The sequence below is a fragment of the Loxodonta africana genome, chromosome 3, assembly GCF_030014295.1.
Source record: "Loxodonta africana isolate mLoxAfr1 chromosome 3, mLoxAfr1.hap2, whole genome shotgun sequence".
Taxonomy (NCBI): Eukaryota; Metazoa; Chordata; class Mammalia; order Proboscidea; family Elephantidae; genus Loxodonta; species Loxodonta africana.
The window spans coordinates 98,881,047-98,894,388 of record NC_087344.1 but is presented as its reverse complement, the minus strand read 5'-3'; the positions used below and the strand labels follow the sequence as shown (position 1 = coordinate 98,894,388).

General features: G+C 42.0%; 1 protein-coding gene across 12 annotated transcripts in view; it reads right to left on the bottom strand.

Annotated features, from left to right (window-relative positions):
- The window catches only part of FGGY (FGGY carbohydrate kinase domain containing), a 566,317-nt gene that overhangs the window by 176,650 nt on the left and 376,325 nt on the right, over positions 1 to 13,342 (bottom strand). For 10 of the 12 annotated variants that reach the window (XM_003411156.4, XM_023549536.2, XM_064282044.1 and 7 more), the window contains one exon: positions 3,932 to 4,039. The exons of 1 other annotated variant lie outside the window; for it this stretch is intronic. In XM_003411156.4, coding sequence (XP_003411204.1) covers positions 3,932 to 4,039 — 108 coding nt within the window. Of the gene's footprint in view, positions 1 to 3,931; positions 4,040 to 6,303; positions 6,574 to 13,342 lie in introns of those variants that run through there. One more of the 12 variants, XM_023549540.2, reaches the window with a different exon arrangement.

The following is a 13,342-nucleotide window of genomic DNA, read 5'->3' as shown; positions in this document are numbered from 1 at the left end:
AGAACTGCCCCAGAGGGTTTCCAAGGCTATAATCTTTATGGAAGCAGACTGTCATATCTTTCTTCCTTGCAGCGGCTGGTAGGTTCAAATTGCCAACCTTTTGGTTAGCAGACAGGCATCCTAACTACTGTGCCACCAGCGCTCCTTCCTGTTAAAATTACAGCCTAGAAAACCCTATGGGGCAGTTCTACTCTGTCACGTGGTGTCGCTATGAGTCAAAATAGACTTGATGGCACCTAAAAACAAGAGGAGCAATGTATTACTGAGGCAGACCCTCTCAAGTGTGGTATATTAGAGACATATGTACATACGAAACAAAGAACAAAAACGATGAATTTCTTCTTATGGTACCCTATACAACAACAACCTATTGTTAAACCAGAAATTCAAATTCACAAGAGAAAAATCCAGAATAAGTTAATGTTAAGGAAAGGTAAGTAGGAACGATGTGTAGAAAAAGGCCCTTATTGTATGCCAGCATCTCAGGGACTCTCTCCAGGCTGTGCTTGCTGCCCTATCCCTCACAGAGTTTCAGCTCTCCGTCTGTAAAATGCAGACAGCGTATCTATCTCCTAGGAGTTTTGAGAGGATTAAGTGAGGTACTACACGAAAAACTTTTGGAATTAAGACTGGAGAATATGCCTTCAAATGAATGTCAGGCATTTTGATTATTAGGAATATCATTCAAGGATTAACAAGATTATATATTTAAATCTTTAGTACAAACTTAAAAAAAAAAAAAATGCCATCAAGTTGATTCCGACTCATAGCGACCCTATAGGAAAGAGTAGAACTGCCCCATAGGGTTTCCAAGGAGCGGCCAGTGGATTCGAACTGCCGACCTTTTGGTTAGCAGCCCAACATCTAACCACTGTGCTACCATGGCTCCAATCTTTAGCACAGTGACTAATTATTATTATTGCTATCAGTATTGCTATTCGTATTTCATTCCTTTATTTTACAGTTGATTTCTGTCTCTCTGCTTGGCATCTTTGGACTGCGGCTATTTTGGACAGTCTCTTTTGCTTTTGATTTAGGTTTTGCCCCATTATCTAACTTTTGGGTTTCCTAAGACTATCCTCTCTGTAACTCATGGATTAATCATGCCCCATCCCTGTGTCCAGTGCAACTGCCCATGTCCAGTGAAACTATATGTGTGGAATTGTCCAAAGTGGAGCTCCAAATGTGTTCTGATTTGTTGATGGTGCAAAGCCAACTAAATAGATAAAGGCCAACAATTCCTAGGACTCCTGTCAAAAACCATAGTGGACTACTATGAAGATTTTTAGTAATGGCAGAAAAGAGGCCACATTTTTAATTTAAATTCAGGATCAGGAAACAGGCGTAACCAATGCTACTTCACAAAGGTACATCATAATGTTTGGACAAAGATGGCTTATGTCCATAGTAACAGATTAAACTTTGACCCAAACGCTGGAAAAGTATTTCCACACTGATACTACGTCCAAGTTGCATACTATGTTTCTGAAAACTTGGTGATGGACAGGTTCGTGGACAACACATCCTGCACAAAGAGCTGGTTAACAGGATCTTTATCCTTGTTCAGAAATGCCTCTGGTTGGTGTCCTGTATGAGTTCTGGATCAGCTGAGGGTGCTTATACTATGATGGGGGTTGAAAAGGGTCGAAAGTAATGTATTTTCAATGTGTCACAGACAGGGAAAGGGTATTTAACTTCAAATTTGTGTAAATACACAGACTAGTTTAAAGAGGAGAGTGGAACGCACCACTGTACCTCAGACCTACGTCGATTCTTCCTTGTCAACATTTTAGCACTGGTTTTTAAGACCACTCAAATGTTATTTATTTCATACTTATTGAGCTTTCCTACCAGACTATATGATCCTTAAAACCAGTAACTGACTGGGTCTGACTGATTTGATTCATCTCTGTAGCCTGGTCCAAGAGCACGTGTTCTTTGGATCCATCCATCAAAACATGCTTCCATCTACTTTGAAAGAGAATTTGAGACAGCTAAATATAGATAAGTCCCTGGTTAGTACAAATGGCTAATATTCTCGGCTGCTAACCAAAAGGTTGAAGGTTCAAGTCTACCCAGCGACATCTTGGAAGAAAGGCCTGGAGATCCACTTCTGAAAAATCAGCCACTGAATACCTTAAGAAGCACTGTTTTACTTGGACACACACAGGGTCTCTGTGAGTTAGAATCTACTTGATGGCAACTGCTATTGTATGAAATAGCAATATAATAAGAAATGGAACTAACAGTTGCATTCATATCCATCTTTAGATCAGATAACTTTTTGTTTGCAGAACATTTGGAAGAGTTGGTAGGCGAATCAGATCATAAATGGATAGTTCTAATATATAAAAGTTGTTAAGTTGGGCAACTGAACCTAGGTCTCATTTTCTCTTGCCTTCCATATTAAATCCCTCGGAAGCCCTGCTGATCTCTTGACCTTAATTTTCAGTCATCGTCACCACTGTCTTCATTCAAACTCTCATCACTTTCTGTCGGGATTAATGGACTAACTTACTAAAATTGGTCTCCTTGCCTCTAACATGTGCCCTCAGACCTTCTTCCTCACTGCTGCTTGTGAGAGTTTTCAATAGCTGAGCTCTAGACCAAGTTAGTCCACTATTCCAATTCACTGGTTCCCCTTGGTCTACTAGACAAAGTCCAGTTACTCAGCATGTTTTACAAGAACCTGTTATGACATGGTCCCTGCTCAGCTCTTTAACCTTCACTGTAAGCCATCCTGTAAGAACTGCTTATGCTACAGTTGAAATCTGGGGCTATTTGCAGTTATCTTCAAATATGCCTTGATATTTTCCATTCTCATGTCTTTGAACATGCCAGTTCTTCTCCCTAGAAGAGAATCCTCACTCTTATTTGTATCACTTGTGCCTTTTTATCATTTAAGACTCAGCACGAATGCGTTCTCCCTGTAGAGTTTCTTGACCTAGCTTTGTGCCAACCCTGTACCTTGTACTCATCACTTTTATGGATCTTCTGTCTCCTCTATTAGACAACCCCATTCATTCAATGAATTTTTACCAAGCACCTTCTATGAACCAGGCACTGAGTTAGGTGCATTTAAAGAGAAGTATTAAATGCCCTTGCCTTTAAAGAGCTCACAGTTTTCTGGGGAAAAAATATTTGTAAACTAATATGAGTAATAGATTGTGATAAGAGTTACCAAGGTAGCGAAGAACTCCCTAGGTGGTGAAGCATATACAAAGACTCAGAGTAGTTAAATAACATGACCCGAAATGAAGCACTTAGGAGAACAATGTAGCTTTAGTGGCAGGTCTCAGTGTGGGACTGGAGGGGATAGCCCACAAAGGGTATAATGTACAAAGAAAACTAGTTTGAATTATGTCCCAAGGACTACAGGGAACTTTTGAAGGATCTGCACTAGGGAACAACATGGTCATTTTCACAAAGTAGAATATCATTCTAACTGCCGTGTGAGCTATGGGTTGGTGTGGGGACAAATCACAGGTGCAAAGAAGGGTTACTCATCACTGGCTGGGTCAACATTTATTTCTTTAGCAAACCCTGCTGCGCATGCACCATGTGCAGGCCCTACACAAAGAGAATGTTACTGGGTGGTGCTATCGGTTAAGAGCCTGACTACTAGCTGAAAGATTAGTGGTTTGAGCCCACCCAGAGGTTCCTAGGAAGACAGCCCTGGTGATGCGCTTCTGAAATGTCACAGCCTTGAAAACCCTATGGAGCCGTTCTATTCCGCACACATATGGTTGCCATGAGTCAGAAGTAATCCACTTGATGGCAACTAACAACAACAATGCCAAGACAGAATTAATTCTTCTAATTCAGGAGTCTGCACATTCACCAGACAGTGAGTACAAGGATAGTGTGACCAAACAGGCTAATCAAGAGTGCAAAAATGTTCAGGACTATACTGCAGGAAGTGTCAACTTACCAATTTTCCAGTAACACTCTGACCGCCTTCATTCAGCCACAACCCAGGGACCATGGCCGAGAAATAAGGGCCCCAGACACCTGGTACAAAAATTGGGTCTTTGCTGATCTGGAAAAAAAGGAGCAAAGTATGTGAAAACACTGATCCTCAGAGGTAGAGGGAGTCTTATGCTCCCACCTGTTGTTTCCATGACAATGGCATTCAGCTTCTTATTCAATACTTTCTGTGGTGGGAAAGTGACTCCCTCCCAAGGAAAGCTATGGCTGTATCTTTTTGGAAACCTTTCTGATAAATTCATTTAGATATCAGGGAAGCAAAAGTGACTGCAGTGGAAAGATACTAATTGACTTTTCCTTGATGACTGTCTCCTGTGGCAGACTGATTGAACAAATGGTCTCTGTTCTCCACCCCTCCCTGTATCCACACCCTCTGCAATGTAGCTTTGTGGCTACATCCAGCTACTTCTTGAATCTGGGCCAGAGTCCCTGGGTGGTACAAACGGTTATTGCTCTCATCTGCTAACCACAAAGTTAGACGTTCAAGTCCACCTGATGATCTACTTCTGAAAAACCAGCCATTGAAAACCCTACGGAGCACAGTTCTACTCTGACATACACGCCATGGGCTGGAGTCAACTGGACCGCAAATGGTTGAATCTCAGCCAGGCTTGTGACTTGTTTTGGCCAATAGAATGAGATGGCAGTTTTCAATACCGAGGCCTTAAGAGGGCTGTGTGCTTCCACTCTTCTTCCTCCTCTGCTTTTGCCAAGAGAACATGAGCAGGCTAACCTGTTGCATGAAGAGACATGTGGAACAGAACTGGGTCAGCCCTGCTGTCTCAGGTGATGCCTCAGATATATGACAGCACCCAGGCAAGCTCAAAAAGGCCTCCTAGTTGACCAGCAGCTGACCAGCCCCGCTCACCAAAATCACCCAGCCAACTGACAGTGTGGTAACCAAAAATAAATGTCTATCTTCGTAGGTCATGAAGGTTTTGTGTTTGCTTCCTACTAAGCATTTTTGTGGCAAATGGGTAACTGATATATACCCTTCCTTCTGCAAACATTTACTAGCCACCTCATAGTATGTTCTCTCCCTCTACTGGGTGCTAGAGGCACAGAGATGAATCAGACATAGTTCTTGTCTTTAAGAAGCTCCCGGTTTATGGGAGAGCTAGACAAATAAGTACACAACTAGAACACAGTATGGTCTACGAGATGGTAAAGACAAAGATAGAATGTTGTGGATGGACACTATAGCCAGAAGAGGGGGTGAGGGGTGAGATGGGCCAAGGAGACTTTTTATAGGATGGGGCATAAAGCTAGTTTTAAAAGATTAGTAGGATTTAAGCCATAAGAGGTGAAGTAGGCACTATAGTCTGAGGGAACAGCTTGAGCAAAGGCCTGGAGGTGAGAGAGAGAGAGAGGTGCACTCAGTATTCAAGGTACTGCTGTGGTTTTTTTGCAGCAAGACTAGGAGGGTTCCTTATAGGTATAGGGAAATGTATCAAAAGAAGAGATAGGACAGCAGGACTGGATCATACAAGTAGACACTGAGGTCAAAATTACGGTTGTGGATGGGAAATTAGAGGATGGGGAGGAGAAGGGAGTAAGGCACACAAGGTTCTACTTCCTCACGTCTTGAGACCAGAGAGAGAATTAATTCATTTATTTAACAAATATTTATTCAGCCCTTACTATATGCCTGGCACTGTGGGGTTACAAGAAATGAACTGAATAGCCATAATTCTTCCTTCAGGGAGTTTACAGTCTAGCATTTTAGCACAAGGACAGACCTTTGATTGACTTGACCCCCAACTCTTCTAGTTCCCTTTCATTAAACTAGTGATTCCTCAAATCAGGATTTCTTATCCCCAAATGGGATGGAGGCGAGGGAAGGCAAGGGAACCACACAGCATTGTTAACTTCACTTTTGCACATAATGGAAACTTACAAAATCTATTATCACCATCCTCTCAAAAAGATATATTTAGCATTTTTTTTGTATAGGAAGAACAATCTCTTTGGGCGGTTCAACAGTTAAGTGCTCTATTACTAGCCAAAAGGTTGGCAGTTCAAACTCACCCAGAAGCGCTTCAGAAAACAAGCTTGGTGATCTGCTTCTGAAAGGTCATAGCCTCGAAAACCCTATGGAGCAGTTCTACTCTGCACACATAAGTCAGAATAAACTCTATGCCAACTAATAACAACAACATCCAAGAAAAGACAGCTCAGTCTACACTGACATAGTCATTCATTCTTTTATTGGTTCAACAGGTGTTTTCTGGGTGCCTGTTGTGATCCTGGTCTGTTCCAGGCACTGGAGATAAAACAGTAAGCAAAGGAGCACAGTTCTGCCCGCATGCAGCTTACCATTTTAAGAGGGAGACAGACTACGGTGACCAATTGTCCAGGTTTGGCCAGGAATCTCTCAGTTTTAGCACTCCAAGTCCTATGTCAGAAAATCCCTTGATTCCAGGCAAACTGGGACGGTTGGTTTCCTAAGGTAAGCATTAATCAAATTATCACAAAAATGAATTATTACCCACTGTGTGAAGAAAAGTCAAAAGGTACTATAAGACCATAGAAGTGAGGTGCCTAATCTTGTCTAGGGTTTAGGGAAGGCTTCTTTGAGGAAGCAGTTTTTGAATTAAGATGTAAAACATACATAGAAATTATTCAGGTGAAAGGTATGTATGTACGCGTGCGTGCGCACGCACGTGAGACAGAGAGAGAAAGATATGGAGAGTGATCTAGCCAGAAGGAGCACACATTAAATGGTCTTCATTTTCATCACTCTGCCTTTGCCCAGTGAAAATTCTATCACATGCCAACACAAGAAAACACTGCCCTAAACTGCATCCCAGAGTTTCTTTGAGGTAAATAAGATAGTCCATGCTTACAACTGTTTAGGACCTGGGGTGTGGACAGATAGATGAATGCCTAACAAAACCAAATTATCTCTTTTAATGCCTTGAACCCACTCTCTTCCAGAACTCTTAGCCTCATCTGATAAATTAGTCTCAGAGAAGTTGCAAACTACAGGTAGTAAATCACTTTATCCTTACAATAACCCTCATAGAAGACACATACACAGAGGCCCAAACCCAAACTCACTGCCATAGAGTCGATTCTGACTCACAGTAACACTATAGGACAGGGTAGAACTGACCCATAGGGTTTCCAAAGCTGTAAATCTTTATGGAAGCAGAATGTCACATCTTTCTCCCACGTAGCAGCTGGTGGGTTCAAACCACCAACCTTTTGGTTAATGCCAAGTGCTTAGCCACTGTGCCTCCAGGGATCCTACACTGACGCAGAGATAATTAAATAACATGCCTGAGTCTACAACAACAGAAAGCAGTCTAGGTGTATTGGCACCACACTCTACACGTTCTCATATTTGTCTTTGCCAAAGTATGGTCTTGCTTTTAGACTATTGTTTCTTCTTTGAATCCTTCATCTCCTCTTCAAGGGCAGAAAATAATAACTAGAGCCAACATGTTGTTGTTGTTAGTTTTGTTAGGTGCTGCCAAGTCAGTTTCAACTCATAGCGACCCTGTGTACAACAGAACAAAATACCGCCTTGTCCTACGCCATCCTCATGATCACTGTTATGCTTACACCCATTTTTTGCAGTCACTGTGTCAGTATGTCTTGGGGCCAATACATACTCACTCATATTGAACAAACCAGTGCTCTTGCGGGCAAATAGGTTAGGTAATGTTTATTTCCAAAAGGCTTTCAGTAAGTTTTTCCCTGATGCATTTGTGAAAAGTAGAGGACAGAACTTGGGTTGGGATGAAGACCCATCTTGATTCTACTCTGACTCTGCAGGTGATTTCAGACAAGGTAAACTTTCCGGGCATTATTTCTTCAATTCTAAAATGTGAGAAATGATACCTATTGTGGAGGACTTCTGTGAAGATTAAGTATTCTGGCTTGCTAACTGTAAGGTTGAAGGTTTGAGTCTACCCAAAGGTGCCTTGGGAGAAAGGTCTGGTGACCTACTTCTAGAAAATCAGCCATTGAAAACCCTGTGGAGCACAAACCTGCTCTGACACACAGTCAGAGTTAACTCAATGGCAACTTTTTTTTGGTTTTGGTTTATATGTTAAATACTAAATATTAGTTCTCCTCGAAATGCAGTTTGTATGAAGGAATAATTGGGTGACTGGTTGAACAATCACACTCAGAATTATTTGTTTTTTAGGAGGTATCTAGATTTGTCCTTTATCTTGTTTTAACCAATATTCTTAATAATCAAGTAGATAATGATGTAGAAGTCAAGTTTACCATATTTTCAGATATTATAAATTTGGGAAGATTGGTTATTGTGGGGCATGTCTATATCAAGTTTCAAAATTACCTCAAAGAGGTAGAACGCTAAGCAAAAATAAGCAAAAAATTAGTCGACATTTACTTAAGTTAAAATTTTATACTTAAAATGTGCTTTAATAATACTTAAAACTTATTCTTTTTCATAAGTTGGGTGATAGGAACATGGCTGCTCATTTTATTACTGTTGTTTAAAATGTATACTGTAGACATGCTGTATATGCTTTAAATTATGTGTGATATGAGTGAAGTTATAAAACCTAAAAAAACATTTGGTTGCTCACTGTATGCCATGCATTGAGCTCAAAAACAGGCCATAAAAATAATAAGGCATGGTCCCTTCCCTCCAGGAGTCCCTGGTCTGGCAATGCCCATAGAGATAGTAATAAATAAATTACAACATAACATGCTGTGTGCTACAATAAGGTAAGAGAGGAGAATGGTAAGAGCCCAAAGGAAGGAATAGCTAACTCTGCCAGGGAGAAGAGCAAGCACTTCACAAGGGAAAAGAGTAAGCGCTTCACAGAGGTGGCGGCATGGGAGCTAGGCCTTGAAGGAGGAGTAAGTGTTTGCCTAGAAAGGAAGGGCATTCCAGGCAGAACAAAACATTTTGATTTTTACTAGGGTTCAGTTTAAAGTTCTGCATTTTACTTTAAATAAAAGAGAATACAGTTTGAAATGTGGGTGCATTTTTGTGTCAACATATCCTACTGCTTATCAAAAATTCAAATTTTTAAAACTTATGGCTCAGAAAAAGCACCATTAAAGCAGGTCATAATAATAATATAAGTAATAATAAAATAGTAACTGCTAACAGTTATTGTGGGTTTACTATGTACCACAAACTCTTCTATGCTATATACAGACTTTTAATACTCGTAACAACCCAATGAGATAGGCCCTATTATTATACTTACTTCACTCACAAATGAGGAAATCTAATCTGAAGAAGGTCAAATAGCTGGTAAGAGAAGAGGGGTATTTCAGGACACAAACAGGATCCAAGCTATGAACTACCAAGTTATTTCCTTCTCTAGACCTCATTCTCCTCATCTGTAAAATAAGCGGGTTGGTCTAGAGGATGAGGATGTTTGATATTTGTCTTTGAGATCCTCCAAGATCTCATGAAGCTGAGTCATTCTAGCTCAGCTGGTTAGTCGGAACTCTCTAGCAAGCTACTTCAAAGCAGGCTCTGCCCTCACATGGCCTTCGGCTCATAAGACTGCTTAGCTCTACCATCCTTCTGACCTGTGGCTAAGATCTGGGGCAGGGAGCATTCTTGACTGTTAACTCTGTGCATTATATTTAATGGCTAAACCAAAACCAAACCAGTTATCTTCAAACTGATTCCAATTCATGGCAACCCCATGTGTCGCAGGGTAACACTGTGCTCCATAGGGTTTTCAAGGCGGTGACCTGTCAGATGCTAATCGCCAAGCCTTTCTTCTGAGGTGCCTCTGGAAGGGTTTGAACCACCAACCTTTTGGTTAGCAGTCTAGTACTTAATGATTTGCACCACCCACAGACTCCTCATTTAATGGTTACTATTTTTTTTTTTTATCTGATGGGTTTTATCTATAATAGGAAACCTTGGTGGCGTAGTGGTTAAGAGATACAGCTGCTAACCAAAAGGTCGGCAGTTCGAATCTACCAGGTGCTCCTTGGAAACCCTATGGGGCAGTTCTACTCTGTCCTACAGGGTCGCTATGAGTTGGAATTGACTCCACTGCAACAGGTTTTTTTTTTTTTTTAATCTATAATAGGGCCTTGAGTGGTGTGAATGGTTTGTGCTTGGCTACTAACCAAAAATTTGTGGTTCGAATCCATCCAGTAGCACCGTGGAAGAAAGGCTGGACAATCTATTTCTGTAAGATTTCAGTCATTGAAAACCCTATGGAGCACTGTTCTACTCTGACACACGTGGGGGTCACCATGAGTCAGAATCTACTTGATGGCAATGTGTTTGGTATGGATCTATAATTTCTCACATTAGCTGAGTAAATATTTAGCAAATATTTATTAAACACATACTGAATGCAAAGTTCTATTTTAAATCAGAAACGGGATAGAAAGACGAACATCAGAGCACGTAGATAACGTAGCCCTTGTTCTTCGGAAATTCACAGTCTAGTGGGAGTTGGCATGCATGATGGGTTGGGGGATAACTTGGGTATCAATGGACTTGTGAACGTGTTTTTGCACTGAGCACCTTATACGAGATAACTGACAGTATGCAGAGTCCAACGTACTCAGCTACGGTGGTGAGCCATACAGGTGGAGACATGGGCACAAAGAGGGTAAGCAAAGTGCCCAGGATCATAAAGAACAGAAATGGTAGAACTGGATTAAAGCCTCTCTCCATGTACTCCTGCCTCCCTCCACATCTGTGCCCAACCCGGCTCCATTAGTGGATGCCATTGGCTGAGTTTCATCTAACTCTAGGCTCCCATCAGCTGAGTTTCCCTGCAGTGACAAAGCCCAGATGCCTGCTCACACCTCTTTCTGGGAGATCTGACTGAGCTCAGAGCAGGGAGCTGGTCCAGTTTGTCAGCTCTACCGTCCCCCACCCCATCATCCCCAGGCTGGCCTAAGCCTCTGGCAGGTGCAGGAGGCAGGCTCCAGGCGCCAGCAGTCCTGGGAGGGAACAGGAGGTTTTGTTTTGAGTGCCTCCAGCCAGGTTGGGAATTTTAGAGGGTAGCCGCAGGCATGTGTGGGGACCGGGTATTTCCGTGGTGGCTCATCTCTCCATCCAAATGGACTGTGCTATCGTTTTACTAGAGAAAAACCATTTATACACATTCCAGCCAACTGCCAGCTCACTACATAGTACGAAAAAGAGCACACAGAATTCTGTTTATGAATGTGGGCTCTTAGCATTTGCCTCTATTTTAGCACTTCTTAGGCTGTATCATAATGAGCTGTTTACACATCTGCCTCTCTACGGAACAGTGAGGAATCTCATCTTGAAGACAGTGAACATGGTTTAGTAATATGGGCATAGACTTTGGAGTCAAACAAACCTGGGTTTCAATTCTGGTTAAGTCATTTACTAGTCATGTGACTTTGGACAACTGAGACTCAGGTTCTTCATCTATAAATGAATCTGATCTGCCACAGAATGTTGTATGAGTACTAAATGGTATAATATGTGTAAAGACCCTGTTGTTGTTCTGTGCCATCATTTAGATTCTGACTCATAGTGACCCTATATGACAGAGTAGAACCGCCCCATAAGGTTTCCTAGGCTATCATCTTTACAGGAGTAGATCAATAGGTCTTTTCTCCAGCAGAACAGCTGGTAGGTTCCAACCAATGACCTTTCAGTTAGCAACTGAGTGCTTAGCCATTGCATCACGAGGGCTCCTTTGTAAAGATCCTAGAGCATAGTATTCTCTCAAGAAATGTTAAACAATAGATGGCTTAATTCTACCTTTTTTTTTGGTGGAGGGGGCGGGGTGGTGGTGGAAAGATTGAGAGTCCCATGACCTGGGCTCAGGTCCAGCCTTTACCCCTTATTAGCTCCATCTCTTTGGGAGGTTCTTCTTCTCTCCCTCCTGGATTCTCCCCTCTTTGTCTCACTCCCTACATTTCCTGGGGTCAGCTTGTCCACTCCCATGTCTCTAATGACAATTTCTATGATGATGAGTCCTAAATCTTTTTCCTAAACTCAATCCTTGTTCCCACATCCTACACTGAGCTTTTTACCCGAACTTCTAATCAACATGTCCAAAATGGAACCTGCTATCTTTCCTCCCGGGGCTACTCTTGTTCTGAGGAGCCCTGTCTCAATACATGGTACCCTTTTACCCAGACACCAGGGTACCATTCTTGACCTCTTGATGTGTTTATCTCTCTCATCTCTTACACAGTAGGTTACCATCCTCTGTCAATTCTATTTCTCAAACACAAGCCTTCCATTTTTCCCCATTGCTGTGACCCTAGTCCAGTCCTTCATCATCACTTCCTTAGATTACTGCAACAGCCACCATAAAAGTTTCCCTGCCTCAGATATCATCCTCCACCCTGCACCTCTCCAACCCCTGCTCAGAGACTCTAACTCCCATACTTCCAGCAGAGTAATCACTCTCAAACACAAACCTAATTATACACTTTATATTAGGTACATACTTTAGAAGCTCCCCATGACATATGACACCCTTTCTGATCTGGCTTTTATCTCCTTCTTTGGAATAATTGCACGTTATCATTTCCTATTCCTTTGCCCCATCACTGTTTTTTTACTGAAACAAACTCATCATGGCCTAGGTCCCAGACTTACCGAACAACCTGAAATTTCCTGAGTGTGCCATTTTCTTCCTCATCTTTGAACATTCATAAACTGACCTCTTTCTGCCTAGCTGGTACTCCCTCTCCCTTTCCCCTGGCTAACACTTACATGTCCTTTTAAGGCTCAGCTCAACATTATCTCCTCTAGAAAGCCTTCTTTAAACTCTGGCTACTTCCCCAAAACTAGGTTAAGTGCTCCTCCATGCATCTTCCCATAATCCTCTGTGATTCCCATATTGTAGGTTGTTGTGACACACGTTGTACGTGTGTACATATCTATGTTGTTGTTGTTGTTGTTAGGTGCTGTCGAGTCGGTTCTGACTCATAGCGACCCTATGCACAAGAGAACGAAACACTGCCCGGTCCTGAGCCATCCTTACAATCGTTATTATGCTTGAGCTCATTGTTGCAGCCACTGTGTCAGTCTACCTCGTTAAGGGTCTTCCTCTTTTCCACTGACTGTACTCTGCCAAGCATGATGTCCTTCTCCAGGGACTGATCCCTCCTGACAACATGTCCAAAGTATGTAAGATGCAGTCTCGCCGTCCTTGCTTCTAAGGAGCATTCTGGCTGTATTTCTTCTAAGACAGATTTGTTCGTTCTTTTGGCAGTCTGTGGTATATTCAATATTCTTCACCAACACCACAATTCAAAGGCATCAATTCTTCTTCGGTCTTCCTTATTCATTGTCTAGCTTTCACATGCATATGACGCTATTGAAAATACCATGGTTTGGGTCAGGCGCACCTTAGTCTTCAGGGTGACATCTTTGCTCTTCAACACTTTA